At 40.3% G+C, this 26,621-nt stretch overlaps 2 protein-coding genes across 4 annotated transcripts; one reads left to right on the forward strand and one right to left on the reverse strand.

The window, feature by feature from the left end:
• Positions 1–634: 634 nt before the first annotated feature.
• Positions 635–10,693, reverse strand: LOC145518196 (histone H2A type 1-C). 2 transcript variants are annotated; one of them, XM_081522046.1, is made up of 3 exons: positions 10,134–10,693; positions 4,847–5,048; positions 635–797 (listed from the first exon to the last, which is right to left on the reverse strand). In XM_081522046.1, exon 1 carries the CDS (start codon positions 10,635–10,637, stop codon positions 10,245–10,247), a length of 393 nt encoding a protein of 130 aa, XP_081378172.1. In that variant the 5' UTR covers positions 10,638–10,693; the 3' UTR covers positions 635–797; positions 4,847–5,048; positions 10,134–10,244. The 2 variants fall into 2 exon arrangements, with proteins under 2 accessions (XP_081378172.1, XP_081378171.1); XM_081522045.1 differs by lacking the exon at positions 4,847–5,048.
• On the forward strand, positions 9,593–22,932 carry LOC145518197 (histone H2B type 1-C/E/F/G/I). Of its 2 annotated transcripts, none has more exons than XM_081522049.1 (3): positions 9,593–10,484; positions 10,960–11,357; positions 22,694–22,932. In XM_081522049.1, the coding sequence occupies exon 2, from the start codon at positions 10,968–10,970 to the stop codon at positions 11,346–11,348; it is 381 nt and encodes a 126-aa protein (XP_081378175.1). In that variant the 5' UTR covers positions 9,593–10,484; positions 10,960–10,967; the 3' UTR covers positions 11,349–11,357; positions 22,694–22,932. The 2 variants fall into 2 exon arrangements, with proteins under 2 accessions (XP_081378175.1, XP_081378174.1); XM_081522048.1 differs by lacking the exon at positions 9,593–10,484 and adding an exon at positions 10,555–10,701.
• Positions 22,933–26,621: the final 3,689 nt, after the last annotated feature.

Consider the following 26,621-nt stretch of genomic DNA (forward strand, 5'->3'; position numbering starts at 1 on the left):
TCACATCAGCATGAATTAACAACAGGCAAATATACAAGGAAAATAACGTTACTTACGGGGCAGTGGGGCAATCCAGTAAAGGAGTGGATTCTCAACATATGCCTGGTTATTTTGATTCCTTTGAACCCTCTCAATGTATCCCTGGTAATCCATTGGCTAGGACTGTGTGGTCACATTGTGGGGGGCCTGGGTTTAATCCCTGGTCAGGGAACTAGATCCCACAAGAAAGAAAGAAAGCGAAGTCACTAAGTTGTGTCCCACTCTTTGCTACCCCACAGACTGTAGCCTGTCAGGTTCCTCCATCCATGGGATTTTCCAGGCAAGGATACTGGAGTGTGTTGCCATTTCCTTCTCCAGAGCATCTTCCTGACCGAGGGATCAAACCCTGGTGCATTGTAGGCAGATTCTCTATCATCTGAGCCACTTTAAAGAGCCCAGATCCCACATGCTGCAACTAAAGATCCTGTGTTCTGCAACTAAGAGCTGGCAAAGTCAAATAAATAGATAATTTTTAAAATGTATTACTTATTCAAGAAATTAGATACATTTTGTACCAAAGATAGCTTCTCCACACTAATAGTTCCTATCCCTCCCCTTTCACTCTCCTTATCCCCAAGACACACAGTACACACAATGAAAGAAACCCAGAGTAAGTTTTTAATAGAAAAAATTTTGCAGGTGCAGGATCAATCAATGATGTCAGAACACTGATACTGATCCATTTATTTCTGAGCATTGATGAGTTTGACAGACACTCTGGATCCAGGCATCTCTTTGTAATGAGAAGCTTTTGAAACCTAAGGGAAGAGAAGAAACCAAAGTAAATGTATTTGGGAACTACTTTCTTAACCTTCCTCAACATATGCAGAAAAATATACCAACCTGTTTCCTCATAACCAGTTCACTTCTTTCTGAGTATTGTGTGTGTGCTAAGTCACTTCTGTCTTATCCTGTATCCTGTCTTGTGACCCTATAGACTTAGCCCTCCAGTCTCCTCTGTCCATGGGATTCTCCAGGCAAGAATACTGGAGTTGGTTTTCAAGCCTTCCACTGAGGGATCTTCCCAAACCAGGGATCGAACCCACGTCTCTTACGTCTCATGCATTGGCATGTGGGATCTTTACAACTAGCGCCACTTCATTTCCTCACTACACACTCCCTGTGGTAAGAGGACACAGCATCCCTGGGAAGATGCACTAATTTTGCTCTTCAAATAGAGTTGCCAGATTTGGCTAATCAGTTCAGTTCAGTCGCTCAGTCATGTCTGACTCTTTGCAACCCCATGAGCTGCAGCACACCAGGCCTCCCTGTCCATCACCAACTCCTGGAGCCTACCCAAACTCATGTCCATTGAGTCAGTGATGCCATCCAACCATCTCATCCTCTGTCGTCCCCTTTTCCTCCTGCCCTCAATCTTTCCCAGCATCAGGGTCTTTTCAAATGAGTGAGCTCTTTGCATCAGGTGGCCAAAGTATTGGAGTTTCAGCTTCAACAACAGTCCTTCCAGTGAACACCCAGGACTGATCTCCTTTAGGATGGATTAGTTGGATCTCCTTGCAGTCCAAGGGACTCTCAAGAGTCTTCTCCAACACCACAGTTCAAAAGCATCAATTCTTCGGTGCTCAGCTTTCTTTATAGTTCAACTCTCACATCCATACATGACTACTGGAAAAACCATAGCTTTGACTAGATGGACCTTTGTTGGCAAGGCGATGTCTATGCTTTTTAATATGCTATCTAGATTGGCTAATAAAAATACAATATGCCTAGTTAAATCTGAATTGAAGATAAACAATTTTTGTTGTACTATAATATTTGTGGTTGTTGTTGTTTACTCTGTAAGTGGTGTCTGACTCTTTGTGACCCTATGGACTGTAAGCCCCTAGACGATTCTGTCCATTGGATGTTCCAGGCAAGAATACTTCAGTGGGTTGCCATTTCCTTCTCCAGTGGATATTCCTGACCCAGGGATTGAACCCATACCTCCTGCATTGGCAAGTGGATTCTTTACCACTGAGCCACCAGGGAATCCAGCATAGTGTGTCCCATACAATATTTGGGGACATACTTATATTACAACAATTATTTGTTGATTAACTGATATTCAAATTTAACTGAGCATACTACATTTTATCTGGCAACCATATCTCTAGATGTTACTAGAAGGAAACTGGTTAAGTGCACTTGAGCACATCAGCCCAGAGGGACAAGAAGTCCCTAGCCTGGTGTTACAAACAGAACTTTCTGCACTGACAGACATGTTCTATATCTTTGCTGTCCAAAGCAGAAACCACCAGCAACTTGAAATATGCTTAGTGCAGTTGAGGACCTGAATTTTTTTAAATTTCATTTTATTTAAATTTAAAATGTCACATGTGGCCAGTGACCTATATTAGACAGAGTAGCTCAAGAATCAGTCATGTATCTCCCTCCAAATGTAGCAAATGGAATTTAAAACCGTTGGTGGTTAAAAAGTTTAATCACCTAGGAATAAACTCACAAATCCCTGCAGATTAATGATCTGTTTCTGTGCAGATAGAAGTTTTGTTGCCAACACACAGAGTATTCACTCTGAGTATTTCCTGAGTATCTATTTTGTGGGATGATGTGCCAGAATATGGAGATGTATGATAGAATTTTTCAACAAACTCTCCGTAGAAAATCGTGTTAACTGGATAATCCCAGTATTAGAATGTAAAAGCCTCCGAGGTGCCCTTGTGTGCTGAGCAGGCATTACAAAGGAGTGAAACAGCATTGACTTGGTCACATACACCAGCTGAGCGCCCCTTTTCTTTCCATTATTCTAAACAAATATTTAGCAACCACAGACCCAACAGGGCATTAAAGAAGATTCTTTTATACATCATATTGGCCAGCAGAGAAAACAGACCTGTGGCTCAGCAATAAAGCATCTGTCTTCAATGGGAGCGGAGAAGGCAATGGCATCCCACTCCAGTACTCTTGCCTGGAACATCCCAAGGACGGAGGAGCCTGGTAGGCTGCAGTCCGTGGGGTTGCCAAGGGTTGGACACGACTGAGTGACTTCACTTTTACTTTTCACTTTCATGCATTGGAGAAGGAAATGGCAACCCACTCCAGTATTCTTGCCTGGAGAATCCCAGGGATGGGGGAGCCTGGTGGGCTGCCGTCTATGGGATCGCACAGAGTCGGACACGACTGAAGCGACTTAGCAGCAGCAGCAGCAGCAGCAGCAATGGGGGAGACCTGGGTTCGATCCCTGGGTTGGGAAGATCCCCTGGAGAAGGGCACAGCAACCCACTCCAGTATTCTTGCCTGGAGAATCCACATGGACAGGGAAGCCTGGCAGGCTACGGTCCATGGTGTCGCAAAGAGTCAGACACGACAGAGTGACTGAGCACAGGGCCACTGAGAGTTACCAGAAGACATTGTCTGATTAGTGCAGAAACCTGGCAGAAGGTAGAGTGTGGACAACAAATGCAATATAAGGTGCTTCCAAGTTGCACTGCAGCCCTAGTAGCTGTGTAAGGCAGTGGGAAATGTATTAACAATGATTCAGTTCAGTTCAGTGAGTCAGTCATGTCCAACTCTTTGCAACCCCATGAACTGCAGCACACCAGGCCTCCCTGTCCATCACCAACTCCAGGAGTTTACTCAAATCCATGTCCATCGAGTCGGTGATGCCATCCAACCATCTCATCCTCTGTCATCCCCTTCTCCTCCCGCCTTCAATCTTTCCCAGCATCAGGGTCTGTTCAAATGAGTCACTTCTATGCATCAGGTGCCCAAAATATTGGAGTTTCAGCTTCAGCATCAGTCCTTCCAATGAATATTTGGGACTGATTTCTTTTAGGATGGACTGGTTGGCTCTCCTAGCTGTCCAAGGAACTCTCAAGAGTCTTCTCCAACACCACAGTTCAAAAGTGTCAATTGTTCATCACTCAGCCTTCTTTATTGGAGAAGGAAATGGCAACCCACTCCAGTGTTCTTGCCTGGAGAATCCCAGGGACGGGGGAGCCTGGTGGGCTGCCGTCTGTGGGGTCGCACAGAGTCGGACACGACTAAAGTGACTTAGCAGCAGCCTTCTTTATAGTCCAACTCTCACATCCATACATGACTACTGGAAAAACTGTAGCTTTGACTAGACAGACCTTTGTTGGCAAAATAATGTCTCCGCTTTTTAATATGGTATCGAGGTTGGTCATAACTTTTCTTCCAAGGAGCAAGTGTCTTTTAATTTCATGGGACTAGATGGCATGATCTTAGTTTTCTGAATGTCGAGTTTTAAGCCAACTTTTTGACTCTCCTCTTTCACTTTCATCAAGAAGCTCTTTAGTTCTTCACTTTCTGCCGTAAGGGTGGTGTCACCCTTATATAACAACAGTTACTGGGCAGATATTTTTATATAGAAACTGAAATAACCATGTCCTTTCTGGGCTCTGAGTGGGCTTTCTGGGCTGCAGCATCCATTCCCTGGTTCACTCACCAGAGAGTTGAGTCCCAGGCCCTCTGTGAGAAGCTGGGATGTCTACATACCATGCCCTCCTTCATGGGACAGTCTAATGGGGAAAGGCAAACAACATGGGATCTGATAAATACAATCTTAGACTGTATTTTAAAGGCTCTCAACAGGATGATTCAAAAAAGTAACTTGGAGTGAGAAATAAGCAGAGAGAGGTTACTTTGTTTATTTTACTTTTTATATTTGAGGTTACTCTACACATGCTTCTTTTAACACTTGACACACAGATGTTTACAGAAGGTAACAATCTCTCCTCATATAACCTCACATAATGGGGCTTTTATTTCTGGATGGTAGACACCCTCTCTTCCCTAGTTTCTATTTTTTTCTTATTTATTTACTTACCTATCTAATACTGCTTTGCTTTCCAAAGGGTTGAGTGTCTCTTAATAAATTTTAATATATATTGCCAGGAAATTTTCTCAAGAGATTATACAACTGTAGCAATCCTTTCTCATCCTTATCATCCTAAGTCTTATACTAGTTTTAGGGGTTGTCCATCCATAGGTGAAGGGCTTCCCTCATGGTTCAGCAGTGAAGAATCCACCTGCAAATGTAGGAGACCCATGTTCAATCCCTGAGTCAAAAAGATCCTCTGGAGAAGGAAATGACAACCCACTCTGGTATTCTTGCCTGGGAAATCCCATGGACCGAGGAGCTTGGCAGGCTACAGTCCACGGAGTCACAAAGAGTCAGACACAGCTTAACAACTAAAGAATAACAACAACATCCATAGGTGAGAAATGCTATTCCTTTGTTGCTGTGATATGCATAACCTAACTTCTAGGAAAGTGAACACTTGTATATATTTTGGTTTGTTTTTTCTCATATGCCTTCTGTATTTGAATTTCATAAAATGTATACAATATCCTGTTTAATATTTTTTTCTATTATCGTTTGCCCTTTTCTTAGCAGTTTGCAGCTGTTCCTTATAAATTAAAGGCATTGACCTTTAGTGTATAATGTTTTGCAAATCCTTTAGTCCAATGTACTGCTTGTTTTCTACTCTCTTTATGGTATACTGCATCTTTATTTTTATCCTCTGTGGTCTGTGTACCTTCCTATATGGCATTTGTGTTTCCTGTCTGGCTTAATAATGACACCTCCCCCTCAAAACACACATGTACAAACTGAGGCTATACAAAATCTTCCCTAAAATTTCCTTTAGCATTTCTATTTTACATTAGATCCTTAATCCATCCAGCTAGATCAATTTCAGATAGGTCTGTCTGGAGAACAGCTGAGAACAAGCTCACCAAAAAAATCAGAGGATGGGCATTGCAGAGAATGAGATCAACAGTGCAAATGTCTTGAAGTACCAAGGAGCCTGGCAGATGGAAGAGAGACCAGTGTAGCTGGACATAGAGATGGACTGAAGTCTGGCAGGTAGACTGAGGCTAGAGGTGGTCATGGATGACTCTTCAGGACATGGAAAGGAGTATGGTGAATAAATTAAGATATGTATTAAAGGTATGGGTAATGTGACTTACCAATTTCTTTTGGTGCTATACTGATAATGCTTATTGAGTTTTTTTCATATGTTTGTCTACTTACTAATGATAGAGCTTTCTGGGTGTAAATATAGACTATATCTGCCTGGTAGATCTCCCGATGATGCTAATGTTAGTTTGTTACATGATCAAAGTGCTAAACAAAATAGAGAGGGAAGAATTCTGGAGCTACATATATGAACGCTGATTCTTAATTTTAGTATGTATGGGAAACCCTCAATTAAATTTCTAATGTCTTCTAATAACCCACATGCATTATGCTTAACAGGAATATTTATAATTGGGGTCAACAAATGACAAACCCTTAGAAGATAACCTGTTTCTAATTTTAAAATACAATTATTTTTTACAACTGATTATAAGATGTACCGCACTTGTAAAAAAAGAGCTCACACGATACATTTAAAAAATAGGAAGTGAATGGCTGACAGATGGAGTAAAGGGAGGATATTGCTGTACAGATTATTTGGAAATTTTAAATGAGATTTTGTAACTGATTGTGTTATATTAAACTGATCTGTATTGTTCAGAATACTCTATATAACTGAATGATGATTCTGTTTCAGTCTCACATCTCAATAAATTTCTGAGATAAACTTTTGTCCCTAGTGCCTAGATGTCTTCAGTAATTGGAAGGCCTAGGTTTACCATTCTCATCAACTTGCCCCAATTTAAATTGTCCTCTCCAGGACCCTTGAGGCATGGTAGATGGAAACCTACTCAAGGGCTGGAAATCAAAGAAAGCTACTGAGAGTTTATTGCCCACTAGAGAATTTTCCCAAGTGGTAACTAAGGCTTTTGGATATAAACAGTGACATTTTAAAGTAGGAGGCAAAAAACTATGTTGGAGAGGAGAAGCTAGGCCCGAGCAGTGAGGAAAGTTCTCTGGTTGGGGAATGGCCTCTTAGTAGTGTCTCTTAGGTAAGAGCTTGTCAAATGACACCTTCTCTGTTTCTTTGAAGCTCTCAAAATAAGTTGCCAATGCAAACTGAATTTTTCAAAATGGATTTTCTACTGGTAAGAGAAGATGTTATTACCAGCCTGTTAGTCTGTGTGTAATAAATGGCAACCCACTGCAGTACTCTTGCCTGGAAAATCCCATGGACAGAGGAACCTGGTAGGCTACAGTCCACAGGGTCACAAAGAGTCGGACACGACTGAGTGACTTCACTTTCACTGTTAATAAACTGACCCTCTAGTATTCTAGCACTTTATTAAGTGCTTCCTAATGGCTCAGCCACTGACAGCCCAACATTTTCTCAGCGTCATTATCAAGTGTTTATTGTATGCTGGGGTCTATGCTATCAACAATTTAACAAGATGGGATCCTTGACCTAAAGGAGGTTTTGATGAAATACAGAAAATTAATACACTGTATCATTCACTCCTAAGTGCTAATGCTAAGTCGCCTCAGTCGTGTCCAACTCTGTGCGACCCTATGGACAGCAGCCCACCAGGCTCCTCCATCCACAGGAATCTCCAGGCAAGAATACCGGAGTGGGCTGCCATTTCCTTCTCCATCACTCTTAAGTAGTCCCATACAAAATTTTGTTATTGGAACCCAGAGGGGAGAATTCAAATTCAAGTCTTCTCTAATTCCTTTCTTCATTTACCACAGTAAATTACCTTATCAAGTCCTATGGTTCTTTACCAAACCATCTTTCCACTTGTCCCCTTGTTCACTTGTCACATACTAAATGTGTATTGGCTAACACAAAAATGTGTGGCTTTGTAAAGCAGTCATCCTCCAATTAAAAATAAATTTGAAAAATATAGGAAAAAATAAAATTAAATTAAAGTGCTGTGTGAAAAATAACGTGTGGGTCACACATTCTTAAGATTAACCTCCCTTCCTGAATGTAGATTCCAGGGCGATCACTTCTTTCTCTTAAAATTCTCAAGAAATTAGGATGAAATTAGTAACACTTGGTATGTGGACAAAGTTAAATCCTTTACGTATTATTGAGTTTTAGTTTTTCTTAATTCTGATAATCTCCTAGAGAACCGTTGGTTATAAAATAGCCAGTAGTAGTGGAAGTACTGGCTTCCTGACCTTGGGGCTTAGACAAGTTGTTAATGCCCTCTTCCGGTTTCCTTTATCTTTAAAATTGGGATAGGAATAGTACTTATCTCTAGGATTGTTGGGTTAAATTAATATGCTGGACCCATGTTGACACACATAAGTGCTTAGTAAGTGCTGGCTATTACTCTTGAGCCTCCTGCATTCTAATTTCAGAACCCATACTGCTGAGCCCATCTTTTCATCACAAGAAAAGGCATACACGAAAAAATGGACACAGGAAAAAATGGACGCAGGAAGTTGAGGTCACACACCTAGTTAAGTGTTGGAGCTGGCAAGCTGGCAAGTCAAAGAAAAGTATCCTAAGCAATTGCAACTTAAGAATCCAAATTCTCCAACATAAAGGTATTGCTGGGCAGAAAGAACATGGTCCTCTTAGGGTACCTCTACCTGGAATGCTTTGAGGTTGGACTTTCCCCAAACTGATTTTCAGAAGCAATGGCACCCCACTCCAGTACTCTTGCCTGGAAAATCCCATGGACGGAGGAGCCTGGTAGGCTACAGTCCATGGGGTCGCTAAGAGTCGGACACGACTGTGCGACTTCACTTTCACTTTTCCATTTCATGCACTGGAGAAGGAAATGGCAACCCACTCCAGTATTCTTGCCTGGAGAATCCTAGGGATGGCGGAGCCTGGTGAGCTGCCGTCTATGGGGTCGCACAGAGTCGGACACAACTGAAGCGACTTAGCAGCAGCAGCATCATTAAAAACCTGGGAAGTTCTAATGTGTGGCCCTCAAGATACTCATTTCTTTTTCTGCCACTTTGCCTTCACCAAACACCCATATACTAGCCAGGTTCTTTGGCTAGTGGTTTCAAGGCCGGGCTGGGGGTAGGGGTGCGGGGGAGGGGGGTAGGGCAGGAGGAGGGGAAGAGAGGGATGGAGGCTCCAACAAGACTGCAGGATGTCTGTGTCAAAGTTGAGTAAGGTGTGTCCAGGATAACCAGCTACAGTTTAGATGATCTCTCCCCGCACATCTGGATTTGAATGCTCCAAACCAACTGATTTCCATGCAAAATGCTTCAGTGAAGCTCCAGGAGTGTTTTGAGTGTGGGTGCGTCTCTCTGGGCCGCCTAGGTCCCATACTTGGGCTTACTCAGCCTTCTTGTCTACTCCTTCAAGCACAAATTGAGTCATCCAAAATACTTGAAGAGACTTAATCCTGGAAAACAGCACCCTAGGGATTTTTGTACAGTACTAGGTCCTCTTTTGGGTTGGAGCAGCTGACTTACTAGATCTCTAGTAGCAAACTACTTTGGGGAGGACTACAGTCCTGCTCTAACTCTTTTAGGGCTGCGTTGGGAACCTAGAAATTTGAACCTTTTCATTCAGGCACTAATCTAGGGTTCCTGGAGAAGGCAATGGCAACCCACTCGAGGATTCTTGCCTGGAGAATCCCTTGGACAGAGGAACTTGGCAGGCTACAGTCCATGGGGTCGCAGAGTCGGACACGACTGAAGCAACTTGACATAGCACACAATCTAGGATTAGGGGCGTTAAACAGTTTGTCAAACTCAATTAAAATACCATCCCTCTATCCCCACCTTACATACAAAACTACCAGGTTAGAAATTAGCCCCAAATATCAATTTGTAAATGGGGGAGAAGACACAATTCGAGTCTAGATTGTCTGTTCTGAGCTACCACATGTTAACTCCAGGCTGCTTTTCAGAAGCCCCCTTTTAAACACGTGCTATTGTTTCAAACGGCACTTCGAAAGTTAACGGAAGGAGACTTTAATTTCCTTAGGTAAGGAAATGAGGGTTGATTACAGAGCAAAGAGTCTAAGAGGATATGGCCATCTTGCTCCACATGTTTGCTCTTATCACCCAAGAATATGTCAAACAAGTTTACTGAGACCACCGTTAAACCCTTAGGCCTTACTGACCAAAGCCATATCACCTCACTATCAGAAACGCATAACCACTTTGTGAAACAGGCCTTAATCGACTTATCACTTTCTAAACACTTTGATCTTTTCCTGAGAACCAATAAAGGATTTTCTTGTAATGCTCTAGCTTTCGTAAAAACCTAACTTACCTTTTGTTTTTTACAAATACAGTGACACTAGCTCTTCTTTTGAAACAGTGGGGGCTCTGAAAAGAGCCTTTGGGTTTGAAAGCACTTCCGGAAACTCAGGTCTCAGTCCAATTACTTGCCCTTGGCCTTGTGGTGGCTCTCGGTTTTCTTTGGCAGCAGCACCGCCTGGATGTTGGGCAGCACGCCGCCCTGAGCGATGGTCACACGGCCCAGCAGCTTGTTGAGCTCCTCGTCGTTGCGGATGGCCAGCTGCAAGTGGCGCGGGATGATACGGGTCTTCTTGTTGTCGCGCGCCGCGTTGCCCGCCAGCTCCAGGATCTCGGCCGTCAGGTACTCCAGCACCGCCGCCAGGTACACGGGGGCCCCAGCACCCACCCGCTCGGCGTAATTGCCTTTGCGTAGCAGACGATGGACTCGCCCCACAGGAAACTGGAGCCCCGCCCGTGAAGAACGAGACTTGGCCTTTGCCCGCGCCTTACCCCCTTGCTTGCCACGTCCAGACATAGCAAATACACAAAATGAGCAAAAAACAAGACTGCCTGTCAAAACACACCAAGTCTAAAACTAGGTAGAACACTGCTGCTTTTATAGGCATTTCCTGGGGAGTAAATCCGGTTGTTTGATTGGTTATTAACGAGACTCAGAGAAGTAGCCAATAGAAAAGCTGAATTTCCATACCTTATTTGCATAGTTCTGCCCATAGATGACAACCTTGCTGTTTATCTTCCAATTAACTAAGACGCGCTCTGTATCCCTCATTAGCATAAAGGCCCTATAAGTAGCAGAAATCCGCTTCTTATTTTTCACTTATCTTGCGTGTTTTCAGGTCTTGAAATGCCTGAGCCAGCCAAGTCCGCTCCTGCCCCGAAGAAGGGCTCCAAGAAGGCGGTGACCAAGGCGCAGAAAAAAGATGGGAAGAAACGCAAGCGCAGCCGCAAGGAGAGCTATTCCGTGTACGTGTACAAGGTGCTGAAGCAGGTCCACCCGGACACCGGCATCTCGTCCAAGGCCATGGGCATCATGAACTCCTTCGTCAACGACATCTTCGAGCGCATCGCGGGCGAGGCGTCGCGCCTGGCTCATTACAACAAGCGCTCGACCATCACATCCAGGGAGATCCAGACGGCCGTGCGCCTGCTGCTGCCCGGGGAGCTGGCCAAACACGCCGTGTCCGAGGGCACCAAGGCTGTCACCAAGTACACCAGCTCCAAGTAAACTTGTCAAGTAAGCGTCTTTACACCTAACCCCAAAGGCTCTTTTAAGAGCCACCCACGTGTGCACAGAGAGAGCTGTAATCTGTATATGTTGGACTTATAGTAATAGGCCTAAGGACTGACCGAAGTAGTATTCTAATCAGAATGCAAATTATGAAAAACCGAAGAGGAGACTGGTGTCTTGTAATATCAGTTTAAAAAGAGGCTTGCAGTTCGACAAATCTCCATGAGGGCTGAACTGAGGGCTAGTAACGGAAGGCGAGGAAATTAGGCGGGCGGAGGAAAAGGGTGGCAATTGTATTTAGCATACAGTCTAGCACACAAAATTCCCAAACCAGGCAGTCGCTGGGCGGGACGGGTTGGGGGAGGGGAAGAGCGCACCTCGGAGTAACGTTTCCATTCTCTGTAAAAAAGGTGAGTAGACTAAAGGCATAAAATCTGTGTTACAAGGGAAACAAAGAATTTAAAGATTTGGGGTAAAATGCAATGTGGTTTGATTACTTAACGTTCACTTTAAAACCCTGTGATCTTCAATGTTACGTTTTCTTTGACACCTGCGAAAAGTAAAGAGGCCTGTGTGGCGCTAGTCGGGCCTCCATTGGAACAGCTCCACAATCACTGGCTGCCTAACCTGGAAGTTATCCTAAGAAATGAAGTGCAGTCCTGGCCTAAATAAGGTAGAAGTGTAAATATAGGTCAATGGCATATGCTTATTACACTAGCTCCTCAAACTATGTTTCCAAATCGCTTAACTGTCATAGGATTTTTTTTTCTATACCTCTAGTGACCCTTCCCCAGGCTTGAGGATCCAAATCAGACCAACCTCTCCTCACTGCCTAATCTGTTTACCCAAAATAGGTTCAAACATAGGTTTGAAAAATAGGTTCAAACATAGGTTCAAAAAACCCAGGCTGCCTACAAGGTTTTTATTTCCTTCCCTTCCTGTTTTCCTCACATATAAATTCTTGTTTGTCTTTGTTGGATGAAGTAATTCTTCCTTGATTTCTCTTCAGTACAGGAGCAGGCTGGCTAATCATTAACACTTAACAGTTTATTTCTGAAGAGTCCACCAAGACATTGTTTATGTGAGTCCTACCTTGAGAATCAGTAGAAATGTGACCTGAATATATACCTCGTCCAGCCCTGGGCACTTTTGAGTTTTCTGTTCCTCCTCCCTTGGCTCTTGCATGCTAAAATTTATTTTTGCCCAATTTGCTTCTTGATTTGATGTTTAGATTGGATACACATTAGTGGTTTTATGATTAGATCATTAAGTGATTGGCACAGTGGTAAAGAATTCAATCCACCTGCCCATGGAGGAGATGCAACCATCTCTGGATCAAAAAGGTCCTCTGGATCTTGTAGATCTTCTTGGAGTAAGAAATGGAGTAGGAAATGGCAACCCACTCCAATATTCTTGCCTGGAAAAGTGACTGAACGACTGAGCCTGAGCAACTGATCACCCACGCACAGTAAGAGATTTTGTTACTGTTGAGTCGCCAAGTTGTGTCCAACTCTTTGTGACCTCATGGGCTGTAGACTGCCAGGCTCCTTTGTCCATGGGATTTCCAGGCAAGAATACTGGAGTGGGTTGCCATTTGCTTCTTCAAGTATTGAACCTGAGGCTCCTGCCAAGTCTCTTGCATTACAGGTGGATTCTTCACCCCTGAGTCACCTAATTGGTGGCAAAGGACAGGGTCGAATTTGGTTCTTAATCTTTTGGGAGTTGTTTGTCTGAGGATTCTGATATTCTCTGGCAACTGAGAACACGGGATCAGGAAGCTCGTGTTTATCTTTCTAGCCTTTGATGGGATCCACTGTATTTGGTGTTTTGTGTCTATATACTGTGTGTTCTTTTAACTAAAAATCAGAGTTTCTTTCAAAACTGTCTGTTTCTGTGATTACTCAATATGAGTCCAAATAGTTACTATCTGCAAAAACAATATTCCTGCTTCAAAAATAATATGACTATAAAATGGCCACCTAAAACTTTTTACCTTAATAAAGTTGTAGACCCAACAGTAAACTGAAGAAAAAAAACCAAGGGAATAGAATCTTCTTCATGGAATTGGCCTGTCTTGGTATCCTGAAGCCTCAAAAGTTTATGATTCAGTTAATTCAAAAAAAAAAAAAGGCTCTTTTTTAAGTAAAGTTAGAGAGGAGAGAGAAGAAATATGCCATTATAAATAGAACTATTGAATCAGGTTAAAAAAAAAAAGAGAGCACTTCCAATACCTGTATTAAAACAAACATTTAATAGTTTACAAACTTTAAAGAGTTCATTGTGAGGGATATGGCACTGGAAACTAGAATTTCCTACCAACTTTTGAAGGTTATGAGAGACTTTACTCATATTCTCAGCAACGGTGTTCCCCAAGGCATCTCTAATCATAATCACATTTGTTTCTTTAACCGATTAACATACTTAAATCTCTGTGCTGTTTTTAAATTAAATATCTTTAATTTTTGTTACATTTCACAATTAGCTCCTCTAAAAATTGTACAGTGATTGAGAATCTTTTCTGCTTTATGAATACAAATAATTTTAAACAAATTATCTACTTTTCAGCAGGAAATTTTAAAAATTATAGTGTAAACTCAAATTTTAAATAGCTTATATAAGGCTAAAAAAAACCACATCAGTTTAAAATAAGAGGAAAATCAAATTCTGATTCTTTAAATGTGGCTACGTCGTTAAGTGTAACAGGCAAAAAAGAGAAAGTTTCACTGAATTTAATTAGCGGTGATTGTTAACAAGTTATGAGATAAGAGACAGAACTACTCCACTATTTTTAAACAACTTAAATATTTTAATACATGGCATGTAATTCTATAGGAAAAAATCAAATATTTCTAATATAACTTTTTGGATAAATTTGCTGGCTGAAAAATGTGCTTTACAATATGGATCTATGTCTTTTATTTATTATTGTCATAATGTAAAAGTAATGTTACCATAGTATTCTAGTTTATACAAGTTTAGGGATTATTTTCTTTCAAAAAGAAAGCTAATTTAAATTTGCTAAGTTACTTCAACTCGGTTTAGGGATTAGATGAGTTAACATCTATTTATTTAAAATTTTATGTTAACTATGCATTGAACTAAATTATCACAAGATAGTGATAAAGTGGATAGGTAATGTCACTTTTTAAATGGAATTAATTTTTATAAGATTACAAATCATATTGACTCAGTGTGTCAACTTAAATCCTGAATTCAAAGTTTATAGATAACTATAAAATTTAGGCGGTATTAAATTGAGTAAATGAATGCCTAATCTTTGGATACCTGAGCAATTTCTAAATTGGAGAGTACAAAATACACATCATTAAAAACAATTAGAACTGTGCAAGCCTTTTATTTTTACACAGTTGAGAATGATCATAGATTAATAGGTTAGAGAGCATATAGATGCCTTTGGAGAATGGGAATAGGTATGCTTGTTTTTGCCACTTTAAATTCGTAAAGGGTATAAGTAAAGTATACGTGTGAGCCCAGAGAACAAGGAAGGTTTTGGACGGCCTCCCAGTTTCTTTATGCCTGTGAGGGAATACAATTGCCTGCTTCCTAAAAGGGCTGTTGTTCATACAAACAGCTCTGACTCTACCAAGTTCTATAGCTACAGAGAAACACAGATATATACACAGGCAATGGTTATGTTTGGTCTGTTCATTTAATGGGAAGTTGTTATTGTCCATTAACGTGGCCTGTGTGTGTAAGTCACTCAGTTGTGTCCGACTCCTTGCGACCCCATGGACTGTAGCCTGCCAGGCTTCTCTGTCCATGGAATTTCCCAGGCAAGAATACTGGAATGGGTTGCCATTCCACTCTCCAGGGTATCATCCTTATCCAGAGATCAAACCTGGGTCTTCTGCATTGCAGGCAGATTCTTTACCATCTGAACCACTGGGGAAGCCTGCATTAATGTAGTAAATTCAATTTAATATGTGCTGTCTTATTTATGCTGATAAAGTGAATGCACTTTAGAGCCGCTGTTAAAGACTTTGAGTTTATATTTATCAACCATCCCCTCAATGAAAACTGACTATCCAAATCTCTCATACTGTTGGTAAAACCACCTACAGATTTTATAGTCATGTAACTGAAAATAACTCCAACAGCAAGCACAAACTAGTTCAGATTTTACAAAAATGTTGATTAGCTCAAAGACTAAACAAGTGATTGAATCTTGCCTTATCTCCAGTTAGTATAACTTGAAAAACCATAAAGGTGGGATGGTGAACATTAACAAGTCAATTTCATGTTATTGTTTCAAAATATATGGATTTTTTTTTTTTTTTTTACTACCTGGGAATATCTGTAATCCTTTTAAATAATAAAAAATGAGATCATAGATAAAATATTCTTATTAGGCAGAACATATCAATCTATATCACCCACTAACTGCTAAGAAGATAATACAAATAATTTAAAGTATAATTACCCAAAAGATTTAAACTTACTATACCAAAATTATACTTCTAACCTTAATAATAATAATATGATCTACATCTGAGTAGTCTCAAATTCTTATCATTTGAAATTGTACTGAAAAATTCATGTGACTTGTCTTTTCTTCACTTCTGACATGTTTCAATTATCAGATGTTTCCTGAAACTAATGTTAGCTATACTTTTCATATATAAAATAAATGCAATCTACATGTCTAAAAAAGACTTCAACAGACACACCTCTATCTAACATAAAATTAAAAGTTGCATTAAAAGAGACATTTAAAAATATGTCAACTTTAAACAATGCTATGCTGTGCTTAGTCATGTCTGACTCTTTGCAACCTCATGGACTGTAGCCCAACAGGCTCCTCTGTTCATGGCGATTCTCCAGGCAAGAATACCGGAGTGGATTGCCATGCCCTCCTCCAGGGGATTTTCCCAACCCAGGTATCCCGCGTTGCAGGCGGATTCTTTTTACCATCTGAGCCACCAGGGGAGCCCTTAATAATGCTAGAAAAGGCCATTTCCAGTATTTTAAACTATGAGTGTTTTTAAGCTTCAGGACAAATGGATTATTTTTTTCACATTGTAGAGACATTTAGAATTCTACCACTTGGATATATACTCTCATTGAAAAGTGAATCTGGACACTTACTAAAAGATTTTCAGAATTTGGGAAGTAGGAAGTCTTCCTCTTAAGATTCTACAGATCAAGATAAGATCTAGACTAGATCACTTTTTCCTTCTTCTTCCTTTTGTGTTACTCTTTGACCTTTTCTCCATTATCAGTTTTTCCAATGACTAGATTTCAGATTTGTTCTTCCCAAGTATTAGAAGACTCTTTGTGTTTGGCTTTCCCAGGTGGCACAGTGCCTGCCAATGCAGGAGTCACATGAGACGTAGGTTTGAGTCATGGGCTGGGAAGATCTCCTGAAGGAGGAAATGGTAATTCACTCCAATATTCCTGCCTGGAAAATTCCGTGGACAGAGGAGCCTGGCCAGCTACAGTACACGGGGTCATTACTGAGCAAATGAGGACTCACAAGTATTTGAAAATAATTAAAAATCCTTAGAACCTAGTCCTCTGTACCTTGACTAAAAGTTCTTGAACGAAAGACTGTGTACTCCATAATCTATTTCTGAGTATGGCTCAAGTAGTTAAAACTTCAATTAGGAAAAATGACACTTATTTAACTTAAATCCATGAAGATGATCTTTGAGAACTGTTCTTCTATTTTCAGTTCAGGTCAGTTGCTCAGTCATGTCTGACTCTTTGCAACCCCATGGACAAAAGCACGCCAGGCCTCCCTGTCTTTCACCACCTCCCGGAGTTTACTCAAACTCATGTCCATTGAGTCCGTGATGCCACCCAACCATCTCATCTTCTGTTGTCCCCTTCTCCCCCTGCCTTCAGTCATTCCCAGCATCAGTCTTTTCAAATGAGTCAGTTCTTCACATCAGGTGGCCAAAGTACTGGAGTTTCAGCTTCAGCATCAGTCCTTCCAATGAATAGTCAGGACTGATTCCCTTTAGGATGGACTGGTTGGCTCTCCTTGCAGTCCAAGGGACTCTCAAGAGTCTTCTCCAACACCACAGTTCAAAAGCATCAATTCTTCGGTGCTCAGCTTTCTTTATAGTCCAACTCTCACATCCATGCACGACTATTGGAAAGACCATAGCTTTGATTAGACGGACCTTTGTTGCCAAAGTAATGTCTCTGCTTTTTAATAAGCTGTCTAGGTTGTTCGTAACTTTTCTTCCAAGGAGCAAGTGTCTTTCAATTTCATGGCCGCAGTCACCATCTGCTGTGATTTTGGAGCCCAAAAATATAAAGTCTGTCACTGTTTCCACTGTTTCCCTATCTATTTGCCATAAAGTGATGGGACCAGATGCCATGATCTTAGTTTTCTGAATGTTGACCTTTAAGCCAACTTTTTCACTTTCCTCTTTCACTTTCATCAGGAGGCTCTTTAGTTCTTCTTTACTTTCTGCTGTAAGGGTGGTGTCATCCGCATATCTGAGGTTATTGATATTTCTCCCGGCAATCTTGATTCCAGATTGTGCTTCATCCAGTCCAGCATTTCTCATGATGTACTCTGCATATAAGTTAAATAAGCAGGGTGACAATATACAGCCTTGATGTACTCCTTTCCCGATTTGGAACCAGTCTGTTGTTCCATGTCCAGTTCTAAGTATTGCTTCTTGACCTGCATACAGATTTCTCAGGAGGCAGGTCAGGTGGTCTGGTATTCCCAACTCTTTCAGAATTTTCCACAGTTTATTGTGGTCCATACAGTCAAAGGCTTTGGCATAGTCAATAAAGCACAAGTAGATGTTTTTCTGGAACTCTCTTGATTTTTTGATGATCCAGTGGATGTTGGCAAATTGATCTCTGGTTCCTCTGCCTTTTCTAAAACCAGCTTGAACATCTGGAAGTTCATGGTTCATGTATTGCTGAAGCCTGGCTTGGAGAATTTTGAGCATTACTTTGCTAGCATGTGAGATGAGTGCAATTGTGTGGTAGTTTGAACATTCTTTGGCATTGCCTTTCTTTGGGATTGGAATGAAAGCTGGTCTTTTCTAGTCCTGTGGCCACTGCTGAGTTTTCCAAATTTGCTGGCATATTGAGTGCAGCACTTTCACAGCATCATCTTTTAGGATTTGAAATAGCTCAACTGGAATTCCATCACCTCCACTAGCTTTGTTCGAAGAGATCTCTAGTCTTTCACATTCTATTGTTTTCCTCTATTTCTTTCTATTTCTTCTATTTAAGACATATCAATTAAGTACTTGAAGATACAAGAGATTTCAAATATTTCTTATTATATATGTGATTGCCCTCATGAACTTTTTGTTCTCCTCCTCGGTTTAATATGCAGATGACAAAATGTTCCAAAGAGGAGACTAAAACCCACTACAGCTTTGTAAGGGTCTTGATCAAAGTGGGGAAGTTGAGAGACTTTGATGCTGGAAATGGTGAAGATGTACAGCCTACCTAAAATGAAAATACTGATTGAGAGTTGGTGGAATATATTACACAGAGGCAGCCTGTCACATTATGCTTCACAGCCAATCTTGAGAATTTATAGAGAATCATTATTATTATTGTTTTAAATTCTCTTGGGTCTATGTAAGAACAGATTGTCCAGTTGAACTCTTTCCTACTGAAAATAATGTACAAACATGATATCCTATTCATGGACAGACTGCAGGCATTTTCTCCCTTCTTTCTGTTATATAGACATCGTTTTTTACCTTTTTGGATGAAATAATCTATTGCTTGGCATACCTTATACACAAGTAAACAGTGTGCTAATAATTAATAGAATAACTTTGAGTTACTGTTTGACAAACCTACTATTCTAAGCCTGTGGGGTGATAATAATTACCTACTTATGAAGATGGGGTGAGGATTAAATGAAATGACAAATATAAAATATTTGTCCTAGAAATGATATGATGCCAGAAAAATGACGACACAGCATTGCTCCCTGATGACTAAAGTGTAGCCCCTAGAGACAGAACCTCCAAATTTAACTCCCAGCTTGCCAATTACTAGCTGTGAGACTGATGCAAGCCATTCATCTCTCTGTGCTTCTGCTCTTATCTCGAGGATGATAATAATAGTACATACCTTCTAGATGTTTGTGACAATCAAAGACCTTTAAAAAAAACCCAAACACTTTCAATGCATAGAACACATTTTGAAGACTGCCTGGCCCATGGTAGGTACTCACTTTTTGTGTGATGTTTGAGCAGTTTCACTTACATCCTTCTTTACATCCTAAAGGGAAATAAGGTCTTCACAACTGAAGACCTTGATAGGAGCTGGTCTTTCTTAAATGATAGGAATTTCAAAAGCAATATGAAAAGATTGCCAGTGGATTCCATTGAATTTACCTTCATCCAACAAGTCGAATGAACATGCATTTTCTTTCTCCATTTATACTTGATTAGGTCCCTAAGCATATACCTAAGGACATAAAGAATGATAGCTATCATTTGTCTTGACACTTCCAGATTTGTAAGGATGTATAGATTCAGTACTTTGCAGTCCAACAGACCTAAATTCAAAAGCACTGAAGATGAGTTCACTTTCCCAAACTTTAACCTTGTGCAATCCTGGATGACTAAGCATAAAAATAAATTGGGCCAAATACACAGTTGCCTGTGACCTTGTCAGCAAATCTAGACTCTGATTAAACTTTTTGGACTCTGAAAATCAGCTTGACATATCCTCAGGTACTATACGTTTATTGTAAATTAGGAAAAAGAAAGTAAATTTGGAGAATCAGCGACTTTCTTATTGTCCCACCTCAGTTCTGAGAGAGGAAAATGAGGCTTTGATTTGCTTATTTAAAGACTCACATAACCTTATCATCTAATAAGCAATTTGTATGGTAATTAATAGAAAGAGCTAGTTTTGTCTTTCTATGGGTATTCATGGTGTTAGGTGTCCCAGCTGCAGGCTCAGAGGGATGAAGGAACAAAAATGCTGAGGCTTGTCTCATTCTGTGCGGAAACTGACATACATAGAGGAGGAGATTCTGGGGTAAAACCTTGACCTTATCACTTTCAGCCCAAGTTCTCGAACAGTAAAAGAATTGGCTTCAAAAGCAATAAAGATAAAACCTTATTCTCATTTTCTTTTTTCTCTTCTCTACTCCCCTTCTCTCTTCTTGTTTTTCTTTATTTTCTTTTCACTTTTTTCCCTAATATAATTGACCTTATCTCAGTTGTAGGACCAGATATAAAAATATCAAAGATTTAAATGTGCCCTTTTTATTGCTGGATTTGCATGATAGATGTTACTCACTAGATTTTTAAACACATGCATTTTGGCTTTAGTGCACTGAAATACACATATTTTTAAAAATTGAAAGAAACAAATACAATTACATAGTTAAGAATTCTACAGGGATAATGCAAGTTCTGAGATCTTGAAAGGAAGAATGCCTGCTAGCCTCTAAGGTGGGTCAAGCATACCAGCGAGCATCAGGGTAAAAGTTTTTTGGAGGTTCTGGAAAGTGCTCAGCATCCTTGACTCTAAACATCCGAGACTGAGCCTGATTCCATCAATTCTAGACATAAATAGTGTGAGTGGACTGGAATTTTTTTTCCTACATATATATTTTTATAAGATACATTTAGATCAGTTTTGGGTTTACAACAAAATTGAGAGGAAGGTACAGAGATTTCTAAAATATCCCCTACCTCCCCCACCACACACACATGTATGTGTAGCCTTTCCCATTATCAATATCACTCATCAGAATGGTATATATATATTTTTTAACCAACCAAGGATGAACTTATATTGACACAACAGCGTGATCACCCACAGTCTATAGTTGACCTTAGAATTCATTCTTGATGTACGTTCTATGGGTTTGGTCAAATGTCTAATGACTTACATTTACTGACATGAAACACAATTTGATGGGCTCTTCCCCTGCCCTCTGTCTGTGGTCTCTTTGTCTCATGTTCTATACTGCAGTCAAATTTGCACATGCTCTGTTTATCTTGGTTTTTAGCCTCCCACATATGCTAGAACTCCATCTTTGATATTTCCACCACAGAAGAAATGTAGACAGAGTTGCAGGGTGATCTAAGGAAGGGTTCCTTCCCTTTCTCCTTTGGCCCTAAGGACCATCCTCTGGTTCTTGTTCGTTTAGAAGCTAAGGAGCCATCTTCAGTGACGATCTCTTGGAAAAAGACAAAGTCACTGTCCTCTTGGAGCTTACATCTCAGCCAGGGAAGATAGGCAACAAACAATAGTTACAATAAGTAATTGTATAGAATGTGAGAAAGGAATTAGTGCTATGGAAAGGGAAAATGTAAAACAGGAGAATCAAGAGGATCCGTAGATATAATTTGCACATTTGCACTCATTAAAACGTTCAATATAACAAGAGTAGCTAACACTAGTGTAGCACTTAGTATGAGCCAAGTACTAGTCTAAGTGTTTTCCTCTGTTAACTCAGTTTATTCTCAAACAATAAAATGTTAGTTGCAAAGTGCTTACCCAGCTCTTGGAGGAAGACCCAGGAATGAGAAAAAGAAGAGAAATCAAAGCCCTATACGTTCTACTTTTGAAGTGTCTTGAGTACTTTTCTCTTCTTCTAGCACCCGAAGAGGAGTTGGAAAATGCACTTTGTAACAACCCAAGAAAGAGACTAAGCATTTGGTTATATTTCCATTAGATGTTTGATTTGGCTTATTTAAAAGTGGGGAATGACTTCATCTGCCAGCAGCCCAGAGGGATGAGCATCTGACAGAAGGGAGGCGTCTGGGAACTGTTAAAACTGCTTAATATGGGAATAACAAGCTGGAACTCATCAACCTGTCGTCATGCAAGCGCCTTCCTCATTCCTAACAAGCAGTTCCACAAGGCTCACCACAAAGCACCTCACCCTAGAAAATCCCTACCACCTGGCCTTTGCCACTATGTCTCCTTTGTGAAAAGCCCTAACACTCTTTCCTCACCTGATAAATGACTACCCACCCTTCAAGACTTAACTCAAACCTGACTTACTGGACACTAACTAGATCATGCTCATCTTCTATTTATGAGTGCACACAGGCTCAAGCACAGGGAGGTTTGGGTTTACTGTAGAGGATGGCACACCATCCAACAACTGTCCCACCTGGGAAACCCAACCTCTCCGAGCCTTAATTTCCTCATCTGTAAACCACGGAGTACCGTTATAGGTACCTCAGAAGCTTGTGCAAGAATAAATGCACTGGTACCTAAGTGGTTAGAGCACTGCCCAGCACAGAACAAACACCCAATGAACATTAACCATTGTGATTATTGTTGTTCTGAGTCAAGTACAGTATTAGATATTTGATGAATTATAGAAGTGAATTAATCAATGTCTCTTTTTACAGGAGGAGCAAATGGCTTTAGAAAAGTATTTTCCCACTACTGGTCACCGCTGGACTTTATTATATCTCACAAATAAGTCAATGAAAATGACTGATACCAGAAGCAGATAAAAGATATTTTCAACAATCACAGAAAAATCAATGAGAACCTGGCTAAAGCATTTATTTTGAGTATAAAAATATTAAATGGTCATTTGAGAAATTTGCAAGAACAAATACATAACAAAGAAAATTAAAACAAATCTTAGTATCTCTTTTCTATATGTATATAAGACCTATGAGTATATGAATATGAACATATATGAGATTCACCTATAAAAGAATATGTCATTTAAAAACCAAATTTAGGTATCATGCTGTATATGTACACATATCGAATTTTCTAGGTAATATGCCCAGAAACACATTTTTTTAATGGTTATATTGTTACTTATGCAAGTAGTCCTCTGTTACTGGCTATTTAGATTGAGTTCCATTTTTATACATTATAAATCATAAAGCTCACACTTCTTTGTATGTAAATCTTTGTTTAAATATTTATTTCCTTAGAATAGACTTCTAGAAGTAGAATACCAAATCACAAGGTAAAATCATTTTTTAATGTTCTTAATATATACATTGTCAAATTGCCTTTCAGAAGGACTATGCCAGTTTATAATCCCAGGGTAATTTAAAAATTTTTGTTTTCATAGCTGTCATTTTTACTGAGAACACTTTTAAAGCATTGTTAACCAGATAGATCAAAAAAATTGAAATGTAATTTCCTTTATTATGAGTGGAGGTAGTATTTTTCCCCATGCTTTTATTAGCCATGACCCCATAAAAGCTAAACCACTGTAAAATAGTGGACGTGACTACAATCATTCCATGGGAAAGCACCATGTAAAGAATAAGTAGGATCTTAGGTTAAGATCAAGAAACAAATATTTATCAGGTGCCTCCTCTGTCCAGGACAATACTGGAATAATGAACCATGTTTGGCCCTGTGTAACTAAAACTACTTTTACCTACATTGTCTCATATCAGCCTCCCAAGCAGTACATGAGAAAAGTGTCAATATGGATTGACTTATGCACTGCCCATCTCCAGAATTCATTTGCTAAGACCCTAACCCCCTTTGTAACTATATTTGGAGACAGAGCTTTCCGGTAATTTAGGTTAAAGAGATCATAAAGGTGGGTCCCTAATCCAATAGGATTCCAGGTCTCATAAGAAGAGAAAGAAGGAGCCATCACTCTCCTGGTGCGCATGAACTAAAGCAAGAGTGTATAAGGACACAGCAAGAAGGCAGCCGTCTATAGGATAGGAAAAGAGGTGTCACCGGAAGCTGACCATGCTGGCACCCTGGCCTTTTCTAGCCTCCAGAGCTGTGAAGAAGTAAATTTCTATTGTTTAAGCCACAGTCTATTTTGTTTGAGTAGCCTGAGAAGACTAAGAGTGAGATGGGAGAAGCAGAGCCTTTTGAAGCCAGACTTCTTGACTCAGCTTCTTGTCTCAGCTTTCCTGCTCACTAGCTCTAAGACTTTAGGCAAGTTATGTGACTTTTCTGTGACTCAAGTTCCTCATATATAAAATTAATTCCTACATTTTTTTATTTTTTGAGGGAAAAATACTTGGGACAACGATTGTCACATATATACTGTATATATGTGTGAGCTTGTTTTTATGGTATATTTTAGATTTATAATGCAAAATATGAATATTTTTTCTATGAATATTAAATTATGGAATCTAAGAATTTTTTTTAAATCCCATTCTTTGTTATTTTTACAGAAATGATATATTCTGTTCATTCCATAACCCAACCCTAAATCACTGACATTTAATGGCACAACCTCTAAGGGATCACCAAAGTTCAGGGAAACCAAATACACATTAAAAAAGAGTCCTCAGTAAGATGCACTTGTAATCTAAGGATAAAAAATTTTCAGAGGGTCAGAATGTATTAGTAGGCTGTGAAATCAATCTCATGATTTACAACCAGCATTTTTAAAAAATAAGATAAACTAGATTAAAATACATCAGAGAGCCCTTAAGGTAGCATTGTTTTCAGAGTTTTTGTTTCAGATGTTTGTGTGTAGGTGCACATGTAGGTGCATGGATGTGAAGCAAAGAGAGTGAAAGAGATTTTTCTATTTTACTTTGCAATCAGAAGTTTGAAAGTCTCATCATCTGATTCCCTCTGAAGTATTTCATAGAATCGTTCAACTTCAGCTTCTTCGGCATTACTGGTTGGGGCGTAGACTTGGATTACCGTGATATTGAATGGTTTGCCTTGGAAACGAACAGAGATCATTCTATCATTTTTGAGATTGCATCCAAGTACTGCATTTCGGACACATTTGTTGACCATGATGGCTACTCCATTTCTTCTAAGGGATTCCTGCCCAAGTAGTAGATATAATGGTCATCTGAGTTAAATTCACCCATTCCAGTCCATCTTAGTTCGCTGATTCCTAGAATGTTGACGTTCACTCTTGCCATCTCCTGTTTGACCACTTCCAATTTGCCTTGATTCATGGACGTAACATTCCAGGTTCCTATGCAATATTGCTGTTTACAGCATCGGACTTGGCGTCTATCACCAGTCACATCCACAGGTGGGTATCGTTTTTGCTTTGGCTCCATCCCATCATTCTTTCTGGAGTTATTTCTCCACTGATCTCCATTAGTATATTGGGCACCTACTGACCTGGGGAGTTCATCTTTCAGTGTCCTATCCTTTTGCCTTTTCGTACTGTTCATGGGGTTCTCAAGGCAAGAATACTGAAGTGGTTTGCCATGCCCTTCTCCAGTGGACCACAATCTGTCAGACCTCTCCACCGTGACCCATCCGTCTTGGGTGGCCCCACACGGCATGGCTTAGTTTCTTTGAGATAGACAAGGCTGTGGTCCATTTGATCAGATTAGCTAGTTTTCTGTAATTCTAGTTTCACTGTGTCTGCCCTCTGATGCCCTCTCGCAACACTTACCGTCTTACTTGGGTTTCTCTTACCTTGGGCCTTGGGTAATTCCTCTCACCGCCGCCAGCCCCCAGCCCCCGGCCCAGCTTAGCCCCTGTCGGCCGCTGCCCCCGGCAACCAGTAATGCCAAAGAAGCTGAAGTTGAACGATTCTATGAAGACCTACAAGACCTTTTAGAACTAATACCCAAAAAAGATGTCCTTTTAATTATAGGGGACTGGAATGCAAAAGTAGGAAGACAAGAAACACCTGGCGTAACAGGCAAGTTTGGCCTTGGAGTACAGAATGAAGCAGGTCAAAGGCTAATAGAGTTTTGCCACGAGAACGCACTGGTAGTAGCAAACACCCTATTCCAACAACACAAGAGAAGACTCTACACGTGGACATCACCAGATGGTCAACACCGAAATCAGATTGATTATATTCTTTGCAGCCAAAGATGGAGAAGCTCTATACAGTCAGCAAAAACAAGACCGGGAGCAGACTGTGGCTCGGATCATGAACTGCTTATTGCCAAATTCAGACTTAAATTGAAGAAAGTAGGGAAAACCACTAGACCATTCAGGTATGACCTAGATCAAATCCCTTATGAGTATACAGTGGAAGTGACAAATAGATTTAAGGGACTAGACCTGATCGACAGAGTGCCTGATGAACTATGGACAGAGGTTCGTGACATTGTACAGGAGACAGGGATCAAGAAAATCCCCATGGAAAAGAAATGCAAAAAAGCAAAATGGCTGTCTGAGGAGGCCTTACAGATAGCTGGGCAGAGAAGAGAAGCAAAAAGCAAAGGAGAAAAGGAAAGATATTCCCATCTGAATGCAGAGTTCCAAAGAATAGCAAGGAGAGATCAGAAAGCCTTCCTCAGTGATCAGTGCAAAGAAATAGAGGAAAACAACAGATTGGGAAAGACTAGAGATCTCTTCAAGAAAATTAGAGATACCAAAGGAACATTTCATGCAAAG

This window comes from Giraffa tippelskirchi, chromosome 8, assembly GCF_054371585.1.
Source record: "Giraffa tippelskirchi isolate mGirTip1 chromosome 8, T2T-mGirTip1v1.2.pri, whole genome shotgun sequence".
Classification (NCBI taxonomy): domain Eukaryota; kingdom Metazoa; phylum Chordata; class Mammalia; order Artiodactyla; family Giraffidae; genus Giraffa; species Giraffa tippelskirchi.

Excerpts from the sequence above, each read along its gene's own strand:
- LOC145518196 (XM_081522045.1), bottom strand. The coding sequence starts at position 10,637 with ATGTCTGGACGTGGCAAGCAAGGGGGTAAGGCGCGGGCAAAGGCCAAG.
- LOC145518197 (XM_081522049.1), top strand. The coding sequence starts at position 10,968 with ATGCCTGAGCCAGCCAAGTCCGCTCCTGCCCCGAAGAAGGGCTCCAAG.